General features: G+C 39.2%; 4 protein-coding genes and 3 non-coding genes across 11 annotated transcripts in view; 4 read left to right on the top strand and 3 right to left on the bottom strand.

The window, feature by feature from the left end:
• Positions 1 to 1053, top strand: part of LOC117616555 — a 2115-nt gene extending 1062 nt beyond the window's left edge. The window contains exons 3-4 of one of the 4 annotated variants that reach the window (XM_034345907.1): positions 116 to 181; positions 309 to 1053. In XM_034345907.1, the coding sequence (XP_034201798.1) occupies positions 116 to 181; positions 309 to 836 (594 nt within the window). In that variant the 3' untranslated portion in view covers positions 837 to 1053. Of the gene's footprint in view, positions 1 to 106; positions 182 to 284 lie in introns of all 4 variants that reach the window. The other 3 variants (XM_034345905.1, XM_034345906.1, XM_034345904.1) reach the window with 3 other exon arrangements.
• Positions 1054 to 2319: 1266 nt separating this feature from the next.
• LOC117616554 (tubulin beta chain-like) lies at positions 2320 to 5410 on the bottom strand. Its single transcript, XM_034345903.1, has 3 exons — positions 4689 to 5410; positions 3372 to 3641; positions 2320 to 3274 (listed from the first exon to the last, which is right to left on the bottom strand). The coding sequence occupies exons 1-3, from the start codon at positions 5086 to 5088 to the stop codon at positions 2592 to 2594; spliced, it is 1353 nt and encodes a 450-aa protein (XP_034201794.1). The 5' UTR covers positions 5089 to 5410; the 3' UTR covers positions 2320 to 2591.
• A 1258-nt stretch (positions 5411 to 6668) lies between these two features.
• Positions 6669 to 10042, bottom strand: LOC117616590 (BRISC and BRCA1-A complex member 2). Of its 2 annotated transcripts, XM_034345954.1 has the most exons (13): positions 9899 to 10042; positions 9530 to 9620; positions 9242 to 9434; positions 9049 to 9139; positions 8768 to 8803; positions 8564 to 8662; positions 8323 to 8453; positions 8165 to 8213; positions 7991 to 8080; positions 7858 to 7911; positions 7430 to 7495; positions 7121 to 7218; positions 6669 to 7040 (listed from the first exon to the last, which is right to left on the bottom strand). In XM_034345954.1, exons 1-13 carry the CDS (start codon positions 10016 to 10018, stop codon positions 6974 to 6976), a joined length of 1185 nt encoding a protein of 394 aa, XP_034201845.1. In that variant the 5' UTR covers positions 10019 to 10042; the 3' UTR covers positions 6669 to 6973. The 2 variants fall into 2 exon arrangements, with proteins under 2 accessions (XP_034201845.1, XP_034201846.1); XM_034345955.1 differs by lacking the exons at positions 7858 to 7911; positions 7991 to 8080.
• Positions 10043 to 10386: 344 nt separating this feature from the next.
• Positions 10387 to 10475, top strand: LOC117616901. The gene has a single exon (XR_004584244.1). It is a non-coding gene; the product is annotated as a small nucleolar RNA Z161/Z228 (small nucleolar RNA).
• Positions 10476 to 10566: 91 nt separating this feature from the next.
• LOC117616888 lies at positions 10567 to 10642 on the top strand. The gene has a single exon (XR_004584232.1). It is a non-coding gene; the product is annotated as a small nucleolar RNA Z105 (small nucleolar RNA).
• An 82-nt stretch (positions 10643 to 10724) lies between these two features.
• On the top strand, positions 10725 to 10818 carry LOC117616902. Its single transcript, XR_004584245.1, has one exon. It is a non-coding gene; the product is annotated as a small nucleolar RNA Z162 (small nucleolar RNA).
• Positions 10819 to 11045: 227 nt separating this feature from the next.
• LOC117615361 (putative E3 ubiquitin-protein ligase LIN-1) lies at positions 11046 to 17073 on the bottom strand. The gene is made up of 15 exons (XM_034344434.1): positions 16136 to 17073; positions 15917 to 15974; positions 15467 to 15808; positions 15269 to 15354; positions 13905 to 15188; positions 13641 to 13785; positions 13290 to 13547; positions 12895 to 13204; positions 12671 to 12795; positions 12466 to 12585; positions 12207 to 12338; positions 12015 to 12137; positions 11808 to 11918; positions 11341 to 11736; positions 11046 to 11251 (listed from the first exon to the last, which is right to left on the bottom strand). Exons 1-15 carry the CDS (start codon positions 17071 to 17073, stop codon positions 11234 to 11236), a joined length of 4446 nt encoding a protein of 1481 aa, XP_034200325.1. The 3' UTR covers positions 11046 to 11233.
• Between the last annotated feature and the right edge of the window lie 23 nt (positions 17074 to 17096).

The raw sequence follows: 17096 nt of genomic DNA, 5'->3' as shown, positions 1-17096 counted from the left end.
CACAACAAAAAAACTGCCATGAATTACATATGTTTTTCTATTTATGTAATTTCTTCACCAATGCCGAAACTGACATGGCTCTTTGGCTTTTTGATATACTGGAAAGGAATTACAGAAGGTGGAGCGTCATTATGTCGACCTGAATGATTTTAATTTGGAGTTGAAAGCAAGGAAAGAGAAGGTATTGTTTTTTCTGCTAATTTCTCGCTGATGATTTTGTTTGCTTTTCTTTAATAATATTTATTTCCTTTAATTTGCTTACCCCCTCTTATTCTTTTTTCAAGCTAATGGGACTTGGCCATAAACAGGAGGAAGAGTCCCGTTTGGAAATTGATCCGAGCTTGAATAATGCAGTGGTGCCATTATGCCAACCAGCCCAACAATCTCCCCCTGTTGCTGCTGCTGCTGCTGCAAATCAAGAGCAGTATCATCAACAACATCATGAGCAAATTCATCCTCCTCCTAGCGTGATGCATTATCAACATCAACTGCAGCTCATCATGGATCAGACGGCTCAAACTCAAAGAAGAGAAATCTGTGAGAATCTGAGGTACGGGTACCCATCTAATTCTTCTACTCAAGGGCCCTCCTCAATCTCGTTGGCATCCAGCGGCGGCAGTGCAAGTGGATTGATGAGGATGGTCAATTGCAACAACAATGTGGTGGGCCCACGTGGTCTCAACCTTTGCTTTAAGGATACAATCGTGATGAGCTCTTCCCAACCGTACGATCTTACCTTGGTTAACAGCACTAGGTTTGTGGCAGCTCAGAACAGACAGAAGAGACTTGAGTACTGCAGGCTTAAGAGACCTCGCTTCGCTACCACTTTAAGATGAAATGAAATGTAACATGTTATTCTTCATTTTTTGCCCCCAATAATAATGCATGTAATGTTATTACTTGGGGTGTATTTTTTGATTTAAACAAAGGTTTGAGGTTCTGGCAAAGACGACTAGGATCTTTTTTTTTGCACGGCTTGAGCATCTGTATATTCTATGTATATCTAATTCTGTTATATATAAACTGGGGAAGCTTATTATAATGAGATTTTAATCTGGGTGCAAAATCAAAGAACAAGTTAATTATTCCTTCGTGAAAATTAAAAATGTGACTCGTGAATTAGTGAGCTAACTGTGTTAAACATGTTGAGGCACTCACGTATTTTTGAATAGAAGGGAACAACGTAGGTACGGAATGGAGCAGTGGGCCTAGTCCGGCCCGGATACTTACATAGAAAATGGCCCAAATCTGAGATGATCCATACTTTTACAGTTTTGCCCTTAGGGAATGAGGAGTCCTCGATACGCACAAACTCACAGATGGAAGTAGTGATTGGTTCGTGTTGTAACTCGTCACAACATGACGAAATGCCAGTTCTACCCCTTTCTACCCAAACAAACAAACAAACAAACGAACCCTACTTCTCTTGTTCTTTTTATATATATAGTTGAACTTGAGATGAGAACGCCTCAGCTGCCTGCCTCCTCCTTCTAAGAAATCCTGCGTCCTTTCCTTTCAGAGTCAAATTCTATTCTAATATTTCCTTATTTCTATAATATTGGTATTAGTATTGGGTCGGGATAATTGAATAATAGTGGTGCAAATGACGAGAATTACCTTTTGGTTTGAGAAGCTTGCGAGCGATGTTGCACCTCATACTTCCATGACTCTGATGCATCATAATATTAATATGCCTTTCCTTCCTTCCTATCCTCTTCTTCTTTTTTTCTTTATTTGTTTTAGTCGAATATGTTTTTGTTCTTTTCGTTTTTATAATTTTCATAAATCTGATCGACGGGTGCTGATATTTATATATAAATTCTTATAGATCTTTTGGGATAATCTGAAATTCCGTTTTTAAAAATCATCTGCCTTTTTTGTTTTTTGTTTTTCGCTTTTCTAGTGTTCTTTGTGATTCGATATTATTTGGATTATTTACTTATTTATATGGTTTATTTTTTATCAAAAATGTATTTATCGTTTCTTTTGTGGTTGGTGGGTTCGCGACCCGGGCCTAGGTGACTCGGAATAAAAAATCGTAATAGGGGCTATAGTCCAATTTCTCAATGGGTTGGGCTACAGCCTCAGCAGAATGAGAGGTTTCGCTTTTTTTATCTTTTTTTTCTTTTCTTTTTGGGTCGAAAGAATGAGAAGTTTCGCTTGTGCGTATGACAGCAGTACAGTTTAACAGTGCACCCAACTCATTCTTCCTAATTTCACGGTAAAACCCGTCAAAGAAGTTGATTAAATAAACCCATCCATGTAAAAATATATGAAATTCAATCCGAATTGGTGCATTAGTAAACTAGGACTCCCAGCTGTTACAAAAATGAAAGTTTTATTGCATACTTGAAAAAGAACAACCACACAATATCGTCTTTACAAGATGATATACTACTAATATTGACCAATCGAGCAGGTGATAAGCTTGATTAGCTGAGACCAGAACCCAGAAGGAAGCAAGAGAAACAAATGATAAAGCAAAACGTTGAAACACATATAACAATCTAGTACACAAGCATGAAGGAAGGTACCCTTCATGTCAAACCTCTTTTCCGGTTCTGAATATGTAATTTGTTGCCAAAGAGGTTTTAGTCCTCATAGTTCTCTTCAGCACCGTCCTCCACCTCGTACTCACCATCATCCTCGACGGTAGCATCTTGGTATTGCTGGTACTCGGCAACCAAATCATTCATGTTACTCTCAGCTTCTGTGAACTCCATCTCGTCCATCCCTTCCCCAGTGTACCAATGCAAAAAGGCCTTGCGCCGGAACATGGCTGTGAACTGCTCGCTCACTCTCCTGAACATCTCCTGGATCGATGTAGAGTTGCCCACAAAAGTTGACGCCATTTTCAAACCCCTGGGAGGAATATCACACACGCTTGACTTCACATTGTGAGGAATCCACTCAACAAAGTAGGACGAATTCTTGTTCTGCACATTGATCATCTGTTCATCCACCTCCTTGGTGCTCATCTTTCCCCTGAACATTGCTGAGGCTGTCAGGTAACGTCCGTGACGAGGGTCAGCAGCACACATCATGTTCTTGGCATCCCACATTTGCTGAGTTAGCTCTGGCACAGTGAGGGAGATGTACTGTTGGGACCCACGAGAGGTTAGAGGGGCAAACCCCACCATGAAGAAGTGAAGACGTGGGAATGGAATCAGATTCACAGCCAGCTTCCGGAGGTCGGAGTTCAGCTGCCCAGGGAACCTTAGGCAGCATGTCACCCCACTCATGGTTGCAGATATCAAATGGTTCAGGTCTCCAACTGCAAACCAGAGATACAATCAAGTAAATTAGAACCCCTGCTATAACAATACTTTGTGTTACTATATAATTAGCAAAAGAAGTAGTTTGTGACTCACAGCTTGGGGTGCTGAGCTTTAGGGTCCTGAAGCAAATGTCATAAAGTGCTTCATTATCAAGAACCATGCATTCATCAGCATTCTCAACCAACTGGTGCACTGAAAGAGTGGCATTATATGGTTCCACGACGGTGTCTGAGACCTTTGGTGAAGGGAAAACAGAGAATGTCAGCATCATCCTGTCTGGGTATTCCTCTCTAATCTTTGATATCAGAAGGGTTCCCATGCCCGATCCAGTGCCTCCTCCAAGTGAGTGGCAAACCTGAAAACCTGGCCCATATAAAAGAGATGATTTCAATCAGCATATTTAGAATATAAATGACAACTGGCACGTGAGATTTGAAGTGTAAATGGGAACAAGTAGGGCACTACTTGTACTGGGATCCAAACTATAAGTTAATCTTCACACTCACACTCACACAATAAAAGCTGTTACAAGGCCTTAGCTCAGCTTGTACAACGACCTTTACATCACAAAACACCTTAAAAACAAGATTTAACTTCTCTGCTTACAGAGAATCCATTGAGAAGGCCAAACAAAAAAAAAAGGTCTAAAAAAACTCTGAGTGCCATAAAAGATTTACTGCTACATTTAAATTGGTAAAACAATCAGTACAATGTCGGTTTGGTAATTGTAACTGTTGGGAAATGGCAATCATAACGCAAAGAAGAGTAATAAAATTGCTAATTTACATGTAAGTCGCAAAAAGACAGATTAATAAGATTGCTTTCTCCATCTGTCTCCAATGGAGACCAAAAAAAGGGGCCGCAAGCAACTCAGCCTTATTATAAAGACATACTTATAAAATCAACCCGATAATATAATATGAGAGACGCAGTACAGTTCACCACATGGCAATGCTGTGAAACCTCACCTCCAATCTGAGATCCACAATCATACAAAAAGTAACGGACAAGATTAGAATAATTTTATCTTTAGATCCTCTGCGAAAGGACAAGGAGTGTAAAAACAAAACAAAAAAAAGAAAAAAGAAAAAAGAAAAATGGAGATGCAGTACAACAAATTCCAGAATTACTGAAATCACACAAGGCATTGACTGCAGGGTTAACCGATTGAAATTGTAACGAAACACTCAGCAACTTTCTAACTTTGGAATTAGATTTAGAGTTTTAGATGAAGGATCTGACGATCCTAGCTTTGCAATTAGATTATTGTTAAATCTTGAACGACTAATTCATATAGCTCAAGCAAATGATAACGCACTGAATATTCAAGCATCAATACATAATCTCGCAGAAAGCGAAATAAAATCTGATTCAGGAGCATTTTCAAATCGAAGTTGAAAGAAAAAGTACCTTGGAGGCAATCACAATTCTCGGCCTCCTTGCGAACAACATCGAGAACGGAATCGATCAACTCGGCACCTTCGGTGTAATGACCTTTGGCCCAGTTGTTGCCGGCACCGGACTGGCCGAAGACGAAGTTGTCAGGGCGGAAGATCTGGCCGAACGGACCGGATCGGATGCTGTCCATGGTACCGGGTTCAAGATCCATGAGGACGGCGCGAGGGACGTACCGGCCGCCGGAAGCCTCATTGTAATAGACGTTGATCCTCTCGAGTTGAAGATCGGAGTTGGCGTCTCCACGGTACCTTCCGGTGGGGTCAACGCCGTGCTCGTCGCAGATGACTTCCCAGAACTTGGAGCCGATTTGGTTACCGCATTGGCCTCCTTGGATATGCAAGATCTCTCTCATTGTCGCGAGATGTTGCAGTGGGCCGAAAACGAAGCGAGATCTCCGGTTAGGGCGTTTGGCGAAATGGCCCAAACCAATCAATGAGAGAGAGGAGGCACAGGAGAAAGTCTATCTGAAATCCCTATTATGAAGGGGAAGGAGGGAGAGAGAGAGAGCGAGAGGGAGATTCGGAGGTTACGAAGGTAATAATAGTGGGTGTGATATTTTTTTAGTGAATTAGTCTGTTGCTGCTGTGTGTGTGACAGCCAGACAGAGAGAGTACGGACAAACTAACTAACTTCTCTCTCTTTCTCCCTGCTCCCGCTGGCATGGTGTGCGCACGTTAATACGCTGATCCCCACCTCCGTCAGATGTTTCCCGCGGGACGGTCTAACTGCTTACCGCTAATAACCTGATTAATCCGCTGATTTCATTTTTACTGTCTACGACCTCGTTTGGCTGTTAAGAGACAACGCAGCAAATCTGGTATTTGTGGTGCTTTCCTCTTTTTACCGTTTTAAGACTTATCATCCCTGATGTAGTACATAAAAAATATCAATTATCTTCTCTTTTACTTTTAACAATGGCTCAAAATTCTTTCTTTCCGTTTGGCAAAATAAAAAGGGTGCTACTATTTTCACCCATAGTCTTATTTTTTTATACCTATTTTATCTTTCTTTTACCCACCATGTAAATTTGAAAAAACACAATTCTATTTTTACACCCACCATTATTCCTAAAATATCCTTTAATTATTAATTCAAGTAAATTCTTCTTACTTTCATTCAAAACATGCTTCAAACCTTCAACCTCTGTCAATCAAAACGTTTGTGATCTTCTGTAAAGTATTATTAAAAATAAAATAAATAAAGAAAATCGCTCTCAATGTTCATCGTCTCTACATTGAACGAAAACAATAACGGAGAGAAATGCTAGAATTAGAAAGAAGACAAAGAGCAAACGAAATAGAAAGCTTGTGTCCTTGAGTTTAGAAACTGAGGAGAAATCTGATGGAATTGTATTGGACCCAGTTGGAAATTTTGAAGCTTTATTGGAACTTCGGTTTGTGTTTGGTCAGGATGAGGGTTTGGTCGGGATGAGGGAGAGAAGGGAGGGGTTGGGGTTGGCAGGGATGAAGGAGAATAGGTGTTTTTTTATATTTTTAAATCTAAGTCTTTCAAAGTCATTTTACAAATGGATAAATTTGTTTTTAAATTTTGAAGATAAAAGTGAGTGGAAAAATAAGATAGGTGGATGAAAATAATAGTACTTAATAAAAATTTCTTTCATGTGCTGCCAATTTCCCAATAACCAAACGCAACATACAATTATTTGGATAAATAAGAGCTAGTTGATAAATTCCTACTTGATTTGATGGCATTTAAAATTACTGCTAGATTATATTGTAAATTTTTCCTCTTGTTATAACAAAAACTGCTCAAACGGTTCAATTATTGCCCTCCCATATGCAATCTCTTGCAAGATATATTTCCATATTCCACCGAAATAGAAAAGATATTCCAGCATAAGCATTGACAATCTGACAAGACTAATAATATTTTTTATAAAAATATAATAATTGCGACTCTGAAAAACCCATGTGTTCGGATCGGATCAAAATCCAACAGTTGCAATTCAACCCGATTCAAATCCTGACAAAATATTTTGGCCTTTTGAATTAGTGTCATCTATTAGATCTTGATCTAAGTTGAAGACCATAATCTGTGACTGCAAAGCATTAATTTAGAACTATCATCGTTTCATTTCTCAGTTATTAACAAAAGTGACAATCTTTTTTATCCACGCCCATATCCAAGAATCAAAAGAGTTCCAATGCACCAACTTTACACAACTTGATTTGTATCGGCAAGGATACCGAACATTAATGGCTGCATTCTACGACATGCTAGTGTTGCAGTTGAGGTTCGTTGCAGTACCTCTTGAAGTTCAAAGCCTCATCCGTCAAATAGTCACTGCAAAGTAATTCCCATCAGCAATATGTTCATACGTGAAAACTGATGCAAAAGACGTAATAATTTACAAAGTAACTCACCAAATTCGCTCAGCCATTAATGGTATTTCCCATCTTGGGCTCCAAGGGTATTCAGTTAGAAACAGTGACTTGATTGGCGCACCTTGGGAGTTGAAATGCTACATCATTACAAAAATATAACCCCATCAAATAAAGAGTTATGACTAAAAAACATATATACCAAGAACAATAATTAAACAAACTTCACAAGTGCAGTAGCGTATATACTTGACTAGCTATATGTATAAGGTTTAACATTGTTTCTTTTTTATACTTAAGGTTTGACTTTGTTATACTCATGAATTTATGGATTTGGAGAAATATCCTTGCCTGTGAACTTTGAAGCATCAACTCTGGCTGTTGCTTTGGAAACTGAGTTGAAATCAAAACATGAACCTATACAAACAAACCTATCAGAAGCTTAGTCACTAAAAATGGGAAGATAACTAAAGTGCGAAGGATGCAGTATTAAATGAAGAAAAGAAGACACCAATTGTAGACCAAAACCATTTGCACCATACAACAAAAAGTACCACCAGATAATGCAGAACAACAAAATAGATTGTGAATAGCAAGCTCGCTATCAACAATAAATGGCATAGATCCAAATGACCTGCTGCTAGAAGCCGTCGAAATGCTTATGAGAAAGGTAGAAACAAAATAGTAGAGATCAAGTAAGTCCATTAATCAATGGACCATCACACGTTTGGCTTAAAGCAATATTCCAAACAATATGATGCAGTGATGATCATATATACCAGGAACGTGAAAACTCCAGAAGCAGCAAGAAATGTAGCCTTTCTGCAAAATACCTGCCCAATTAGAGATAACCAATTAGTCTTAAAGCTTCAATCACTTTGCAGAGAGAACTACATTGCCTAGGATGCCTACCGGATCAGCTTCCAACGGTCTTCCAAACTGAAGGGCTAATGCCTCAATAAAGCGCCTTCTAACATCAATTAAGGAAACTGCCTCCAAAACCTTATTAACAAGGCAAAATATACTTACAAATATGAAACATTTTGTACTTCAAAAATGGAAAATATAGACTCAAATGCAGCTGACCTGGTTCTCAAGAGATTCCTCAAGATGGGGAAGATATTCCGCCATGCACCTTTGGAAAGTAAGAAACAAAAAAACAATAACCATAATGGACCAATACTAGTCAAGTATAAAGGACTAGGAACTTATAATTTAGAAGACAGAATATATAATTAACTTACATCCCATTCAACCATGTAGGAAGTTTCACATCATCAATGGAAAATATACTCTTCAACTCTGTTGTAGATACTAGTTTCAAGCGAGGAGCTGATGGAGTGGAAACATATTTTTTCTCAACAGGATATATAACCTACATCACCCACAGTCCACATTATTGTATACATGTGCTGGACGAAATGTAAACACTGGGGAAAAGCTAACTTGATGATTGAGGGTCAGAAAGAGAAAGAGATTCTCAACCTGCAAGTATATCTTTTGTTTATGTTTCCAGGGACACCCAGGCACCATCTTATTTATGTTCATGTCCAATAGAGGCACTGAAAATTTGACCTCCTCTGGCTACGCTAAAATTCAGAGGCATAAGGACCACATATATAATCAGAAGCTACACAGGCAAGTTCTACTCACCACTGAACATGTTTTTTTCTTATCAATTAGAAATACCTTGTCAACTCCAGAACTCATGTGCATCTCAATGCCCTGAAGCAAAGTGTAAGGAGTTAAGACAATGTCTATCTGCCAAATTTGGCAGTGAAAATATTACAAGAACAGATAGGTTGTTATGATGAAATTCATGTTCCATTTGTCAGGATATACACACAAGCATGAAATATCTTTAAATGTTGACCATCAAACTAGATACTCACGAACTTTGTCCTCCTAGTTCATCCCTTGCAAGCAAACAGATGTCTAATAATACATATATTACAAAGTTGAAACAATACCTCACGAGCAACAATTGTGCTAATTTCAAACTTCAACCTGTCATCATCAACCTCTGCAACGCGCTTCTTCTGGAAGGACATGTATTGATCCCTTTAAAATGGAGCAACAGTATTTCACTGAAACTAGTTAGCTATGGTGATCCCAAATGAAATCTAAATGTTTAAAGTGCTGTGTTATAGAGAAATCATATACCTCAGTTCTTGAATGAGAAGCATTAGCTGTGTAGGGTCTCTGCTGTTCCAATCATTCAAAAATTTCTTAGGAGACTTTGTGTCCCCTTCTTCTTCACCACGCAATACAAGAAACTGCTGAAAATTTTCATCATCAGGTCCAAATATAACATCCGGTGCAGCCATTGGAGACTCTGCATCAAATATAATATCCCCTACAACAAATCGAAGCCTCACATGCTTAGAAAATGAATAAACATAAATCAACCGGGAACTACATGTGAGACTATATATATAAAGATTCACTCACATTTGATAACGTCTAGACAGTAGGAAATGACTAAGGTGAAGCGGTCAAGAATTCCGGGGTAGTATTTGCTGCCAGACCACTTATTCTCAATCTGTAAAGCAAAATTGATCATGAAAATGTCCAAATAATCTTTTTCTTCTTCAACTCTCGAAACAAAACCCTAGATTGTACGGGAGCTGAGATAACAGCTGGGCAAATGATGCACAAACCCAGAACAAGTTCTTCGAAGTCCAAGAGGATGCTTCAGTGAAATATTTTCATCGGAATGAATGAAATGATATTTTCGCCTATTAAGTTTCTCGCAATTCGATTTTTCATGATTGCAAATGAAGCAAAGAGATAGAGAGATAGGGTTTCGAAGGGCATCACCTTAACGACGAGGGGGAAGTGACTAAGGAGGTAGTTGAGCTGGGCGGCAATGAGAGGAGGAGCAGTCTCCGGAGACATGGTAGTTGCAGAGCGAGACTGTGTATGTCTCTGTGAAAGCATTGATCTGGGGTCAGCTGAACTGAATCAGAAAGAAGGAAAACTGGAAGTTACGGCAGCGTTAAACCGTTAACATAAGCCCAACCCTCAGGCCCGAGAAGTTGTTAAGAGTATTTACTTTAAAGGCCTAATTGGTTGCGTAGTTCTTAACTGGGCTTAGCCCAACCTTTCGTCAAATCCAGATCCAAATCAAAAGGGTAGAATCGGCAATACGCAAGTTTCAAAACCCTAATAAAGGCTCGGTCCATCTTCTTTAAATCGTATCGGCATGGCCTCGCAATCTCCATCCATCTAACTTTCATGGCCTCCCTCCCGCTTTCTCGCTCACACTCTTTCTGTATTTGTTTTGCGAGTTTTGTGAAATTGTTGCGAAATCAGATGATGAATTTGGATATACATCTCACGACGGTCGTCTGAGACTCAGTGTCGACGTTGAAACGATCCAATGTTTCTGATGTTTTCGTATTCTTCATCTTCTCTTTTATTTTTCTTTTTTAAATTCTTTTTTTTTTTTTTTGAATTTTTATGTATTGATATATTGAGTTGGGATAGGGGCATGATGAGGATAGTCTTGTATTTGTCCGATTAATTTCGTGATTGGAATTACAAACCTCCTACTCATTCTGAATGCTTTCCCTTAAAACATGTTTTTTTAATTTTTATTTACAAATAATTTTGAGATTTGAGAGTTGGGTTTTTACTGTCGTGAAGGGGCACAATGAGGATACAATTTTGTAGTGGTATTTATGAGATTCAAATATCAATGATCTTATAACTTTAGTCCTTTTCATTCTGAGTGCCTCCCATCCATGACCAAAAAAAAAAAAAATTATTGTGATTTTAATGTCCATCGCCCTTTGTTGCGAATAGAAATTTTGTAAGGGAATACTGATTGAAGATACCTAGTTCTTACAAAGACTTACCCTATTTTTGTTACAGATAACTCTGAAAGCAGGTTGACACGTTTGCCCCCGACTTCGAAATTGAATTATTTAAATGAACCCAAAGTCGAAATTGAATTATGTGAATATGTTTGACAAAAACGAAATTTGAATATGTGAGTATAGTAATTGGTAATTGACTTTACAGTTGCTGGAAATTGAACCCTCTTGGGCAAATGATTCTTGAGCAAGGAACATATGATTGTGACTTGTAATTGAAGATGATATTTGTCACAGTACAGTTTACATATACAAGAGAATGGATTCTGGATTATGCTCAGTCTAGGGCCCAAACCTGCAATCCAAACAAACAAAGCATAAGATTAAATATAAATTGAAAATGCAAAACATATTTAACTGGTTATTATTTCTCTCTGTCCTAACCTGGATTCTGCCATCAGAAGAACCTGCAAACAGCATCCCTCCATCCATGTCTGCTGCTAAAGATGTAATCTTGGCATGTCCCCCACAAGCCATTTTGATGGAAGCAATTCGAGTGAACCTTTCTTTCAACCAAACCTCAATCACTCCGCACTTGCTGGCTGTAAATATTAAGTCATTGTTGATGGCTATGCGTTGGATGTCAAGCCCGGTTACGAATGTTCCTACTACTGCCTTGTTTGGAAGCGAGAATATCTTCCCTGCTGATGCATCCACCGATGAACCGCCTGCGTATAGAATGCCATCCTGAATGTGAAGGGAATAGAAGACTTGTTTCCCCAACAGCTTTCTTGTGCCTGAGTAGAATGTGCTTGATGTGTATTTGCCCAAATTAACCTCCTGCCATTTATAATTTGTTTAACATTAAAATCTCAAGTCAATTGTACCCAATTGTAGGTTTTGTGATTTACCTGGATGCTGTAACCAGAGCAACCACAATACAGGTTAGGCCCTGTCATGGCAAGGCTCTTTACGTATTTGTTGAAGTTTATATGCTTTTGAACACCAGACCACTCATACACCTGCGACAACAGTGCTTTTGGGTAAGGCCTAAGATGCAATCTTTTTCTCTTTTGGCCTGTGTCACTCACAGTTGTTCATGGACAGAGAGCACTTACCTTAACTCCAGTGCCTTGAGAAATGAAGCATGCCACTTTAGCATTTGCTACCAATTCGTATACTGCCTCCTTCACATCATGCACTTGTAGACAATGAATTTCTTCGGCTTTAATTGCCCAGACCTGTAGACGAGGAAATGTTAATAGAAGAATCATTCAAAACAACTTATGCTTAGTAGGATAATGACTTACCCGAATTGTTTTGTCTAACGAACCGCTGTATAGTTTGTCACCTGAAGATGAGATATAGAGGCATGTGACTGCCTTTGTGTGCTCACGAACTTCTTGAATCAATCTCAGTACCTTCTTTCCAGCATCCCATACCTAAAAGGTTGACAATATTAGTCTCAGCTTCTGTTAACGAGGCATTCTGTATACAAATCCTCCATGTATAATTTTTGCATGCAAGTGTGAGAGAATGAAACAGGAGTAGTTCTAGTTTTGTCTTTACCTTTATACTTCCATCGGAATGGCTGCTTAAAACCCGACCTTTTACATGAAGCAAAGACAGAACCTCCCCATTTGTGGATGAATCTAATTCAACCACTTCAGCACAACTCCACAGCTCTGTCTATATTGCAGAATGTTTGGAGTAGTGAGTAATCTGTACACTTAAATTAATCCAAATTAAAATCTTGCTCCCCCACACCACTTACTATGTCAATAGATGACAAGTTCATCAATGCTTTCATTATGTCGTTCGCTACCACCGAATTCTTCTTGAGTTTTCTCAAAGTTTTGTAGATGCATTTAGCATACACTCCTAGTGCTTCAAGCGCGGCTACAATTTGGAAGTTATAGATGTTAACTTCTTTTACTTATTTAGACAAGTTGGAAATGTTTGTGTACATTAACAAAAGCTTTCCTAGACCGAGATTACCTGGATCACTGACAAAAGATTTCAAAGCAAGAGTTGCCAAAATCTTCTCCTCCAGGTTATTTGACGATTGGAGAACATTTATGAACTCGTCAAGCAAGGCCTTGCGAGCTTCTCTTTTCACACCAGTATCAGGAAGTATAGAAAGCATGTTTGTGAGCCATGTGGCAATGACAAGACATGACTTTGCCATCTCTAAGGAATTACTCTTGATGCATTCTTCCAAAGCTTTAAAAATAGAGCCCCTTTCATGGTTGCAAAGTACAAAAGCAACCCTTTTCTGCCAAGAGGTTACAGCTTTCTCTTCTTCGTCCTGTGTACAAGTATTAAATATCAGGATTTAAAATTAATGAGGTATATAAGCTGTGAAAAGAATAAAAACCCAACAAAAGGCACACCATTGTTCCCATCAAATCATTGTCGTGTTTCCTCGGCTGCTCTGCCTTCATCAAAGCATTGTAAGGTTGATCAAATCCTGCAATCTTGAGCAACCAGGCTCCAGTGTATGACTCCCCTGAAGAAGTTATATGTCCAGTAAGAGATAACAAGGCATCTAGAGCCATCATTTGAGAATTAGAGAACTCTTTCCTCCGCAATGCTTCAATTAGTGCCTCTATAGACTCTTCCCTGTAAATGCTCATCTTCCATGGCTCAACCTGCAAATGTGACAATCTTAAATCTTTGTTTTATACCAGAAAGATTTATTTACGATTTAATAAATGGAATTGATGTCAAGAGCGAAGGAAAACCAGGAGATCAAGCTGAAGAAGAAGAGTTGCAATTGCAGGTTGCTGCTCCATTGGAGCCATTTGAAGATACACAAGAAAGGTATGCATTGTACTAAATGGCCCTTCATCTTTAATCATCTGCAAGATCTGATTGCATAATGTTCTCCTGCCCATAAGAAGAATTCACAACTCTTATTGTCAGTGCTGACGAGATAGTACGATGCTATGAATAGCAAAAGAGAAGTGAAGACTTATAATGCAACACAGCTAAATGAGTATGTATACCTGTTCAACTGAACCAACTCTGACAGAAATTCTACACATATTCCTCTCACACAATCATTTCCAGCATGAAATAATTCAAGAACAGGAGACAGTTCAACTCTATTTGCTATCAAGCTCCTGCAAGATTTTTCAGCTTGCATACAGCACAATAGTATCGAAACAATTGACCTTCTCCCTTCTGCCCTATCCAAACACCTCACTAAAGCAGGAATACCATTTGCAGAAATAACACTCAAAGCATTAATGGATCTGCTGTTTTCATCTCCTCCCATCAAGATTTGCTCAATAATTGCTAATGCAGCATCTTTAGGCTCCATTATTAGTTGAAGATCATCCAATTCCTCATTTTTGCTCAGGATTAGCTGGACAAGGGAAGGTATAAGATCATGGGCTGAAAGCTGAGCAAATGCTGGCCTCAGCTGGTATATAAGCACAGCAGCCTCAGCTAGCCCATTCTTCAACAGAACAGCCAAACAGTCAAGGTCAGAATCTACACTGGTAAGTGTTTCTCCAACACTTTCATCAGAAAATATTAGCTCAGAGAGGATGTAAATTGATGTTCTCAAGACTTCCCTGTTCAGAGAAGCTGAAAGTATTTCGATGAACCCGTTTACAGTTGTCAGTTCAGATAAGTAAGAATGAACTGCAGGATCAGCCATTGAGTCCTTCCACAATTTGGCTATTGCTAACACAGCTGTCTCACATTCTTGTAAGTTTTCTGATGTACAGAGACTTGAAACATGAGGTTTTAAACCGTTGATGATTGTCTCAACTGCAGCTTGAGATATCACACTGGTTGGTGATGTAGAAACGGCTGCTCGCATAAATCTTTTGTTCCTTTGGTTGATATAATCATCAGTGTTCCTGTGACCTAGGAAATCAGTTGTTCTCTGTGGAGTGGCAGGCAAAGAATTTCCTTTCGTGGAGGGGTGGTTCAATGAGTATCTTGGTGTTTCAGCGTATGAAGACTCTTGAGCAAGATCAGGATGCTGTTCTTTCCAAGATGTCATTAGTCTTTTCAAAACATAGTTCGTTTTGGGCAGTGTAGTAGTAGCAGCGATGGGTTGCCTTGTAATGGGGCATGTCGTATTTCCTCGTTTGAGCCATTCCTGGATTGCTTTTCTTTCATATGTCTGACCTGTTTCAAGGGTAACTGGGTCACAGAAAATCTGACCAGTGATAGGGCAGACGAAATCCTTAGGTGGTCTTGATTTAGTTGTCAGCTTCTCAGAAGATGGGAGTGAAACGCAGCTTTGGCTTCCTTCATCATTTTCATTAGGGGGACTGCACCAATCAGAAGAAAGTTAAATACAATAATAGGAACATACAAAGGTGATTGTTTTCATGAATCATACATATTTCACCTATTTTTCAACTTTTGGCTATTCACATGATCAGAATTTATACTTCCTGTCCGACTATAGGTTTTCCTGCAACCTTTGGTGGCAGCCTCCTAATCAAAGAGCAATTTTCAGCAAAAATCCAGCATTTCAGCTATGCATATAGTAAATAGAACAAATAAAGTCATGAATGATTCAGTAGCTGTAGAGTTTGTGTCATACTATCACTTCGCAATCGGAGTCTGCTGAGCTAATGCTGTACTCATTACTCATGCCTGGAGATGCAGGCAAAGAAGTGGCAATGGCTGAATCTGTCATGCGAGTGGACAATAAGCGCAACACAGAAGTGGCTTCGTTTTTACCCTGCATGTCTGGCTTTGGAGATAAAATCTTTGGAGAAGTTTTGGGGGATTCAAAAGGAGAAAAGATTGTTGGAGTATGTATCCGGCTCTTCGTTACAGATAGCTGTACTTTTTGCCCACTTTCCTTTTCATGATCTGAAGCCACAGTAGCATCATTAGGCTCATAATCAGATTCATCTTCATCTTCCTCAGGGATGCCTTCCTGGCACAATGCACCAGATTATAGCTTTGGTTATTCTAAAATTTACAAAACATATTTTTTTAAATCTCAATCTTCTTATAAATATTGTAAATGACTTTTCAGCCTCACCTGAGGATCCCATCTAGCAGACTCTAAATTTAGTGAGGAGGCAGAGGTTACACTCATTCTGTTTCAACCAAACGTCCAAAGGGTATAAACTTGTTAGAGCTCTAAATAAATCAATAATTGGAATTCTAAAACTTCGGTATTTTTTTATTTATCATACGTAGTAACTTTGTTAAAATCATACACCACACTGTCCAAATTGGCCACAGGATGAGAACTAACCTGCTTGTTTCTTTTGTGCCATCCTTAGACTTAAGGATGGGAGAAAAACCGGCACTCTTGGGCAAGATAGGACCAAACTTTACAAAATCGGGAATTGAACGGCTGACCTCATGCAATGGGGTCATAGGTGCCTCTGCAATAGGCAACATTGGAATCACCTTCTTACTTGAGGTTGAATCAGAGTTCATGCAATCCTTAAAGTACTTGGCATAAAGCCGTGTATTCTCAACCAATGATTCTCCATAAAGCTGCTCCAGCTTTTGCAGTTTCTCCACTTGATCAGGCCTCATTGAATAGATCAAGGACTCGCTGAAAAATTGATCAAAATCAGCTGTAAAAGAAAGATCAGTAGAATCAGGAATTACTTCCATCACAAGCCTGTGCCTCTGCTCTGAATACCACCCTACAATTGAGCTCATGTGCGGAAGAAACAGTTGTTTCCAAAGTTCGGGAGCAAAATCGATCCGCGAGAAGAAAGGGTCAACTATAAACATCTCAATAACATGGAGAACTGAATTTTGGACATTGTTCCGTAATTTGGAGAGGTATGACAAGTTGAGGTGCGCCCAAGCAGATAGATAAAAATTGGGGACTCCAGCAGTTTTCTGGTTAGAGTTCAACATGGCACAAACTTGCAGCATCTTTTCAGCATGGTCCAGTCTTGCAAGCTTGGTTTCCATATTGGAAGTGTGGATAGCTTCTTCGAGAGCCTCAATACCCCAGTCCAGATTGGCAAGTACTGCTTGATCAGAGTATCGAACTTCTGTTTCTCTGCCACAGCTTCCATCCTCTGCTGCCAATCTCTCAGCACATTGTTCCCTGTGTTGGGCTCTCTGCTCTTTGTTGATCAGCTGATCCCGTATGAAACCATCCACTGTGGTAATTAATACCCTAACAATATCCTTTTGGTCCATTGCAAATCTATAGTTTGCAGCCATCGTTGGAGTTTGCAGATCCTATC

This window comes from Prunus dulcis, chromosome 1 (genome assembly GCF_902201215.1).
Source record: "Prunus dulcis chromosome 1, ALMONDv2, whole genome shotgun sequence".
Classification (NCBI taxonomy): Eukaryota; Viridiplantae; Streptophyta; class Magnoliopsida; order Rosales; family Rosaceae; genus Prunus; species Prunus dulcis.
The sequence above is the reverse complement of the archived record's forward strand: the minus strand, read 5'-3'. Positions and strand labels throughout refer to the sequence as shown.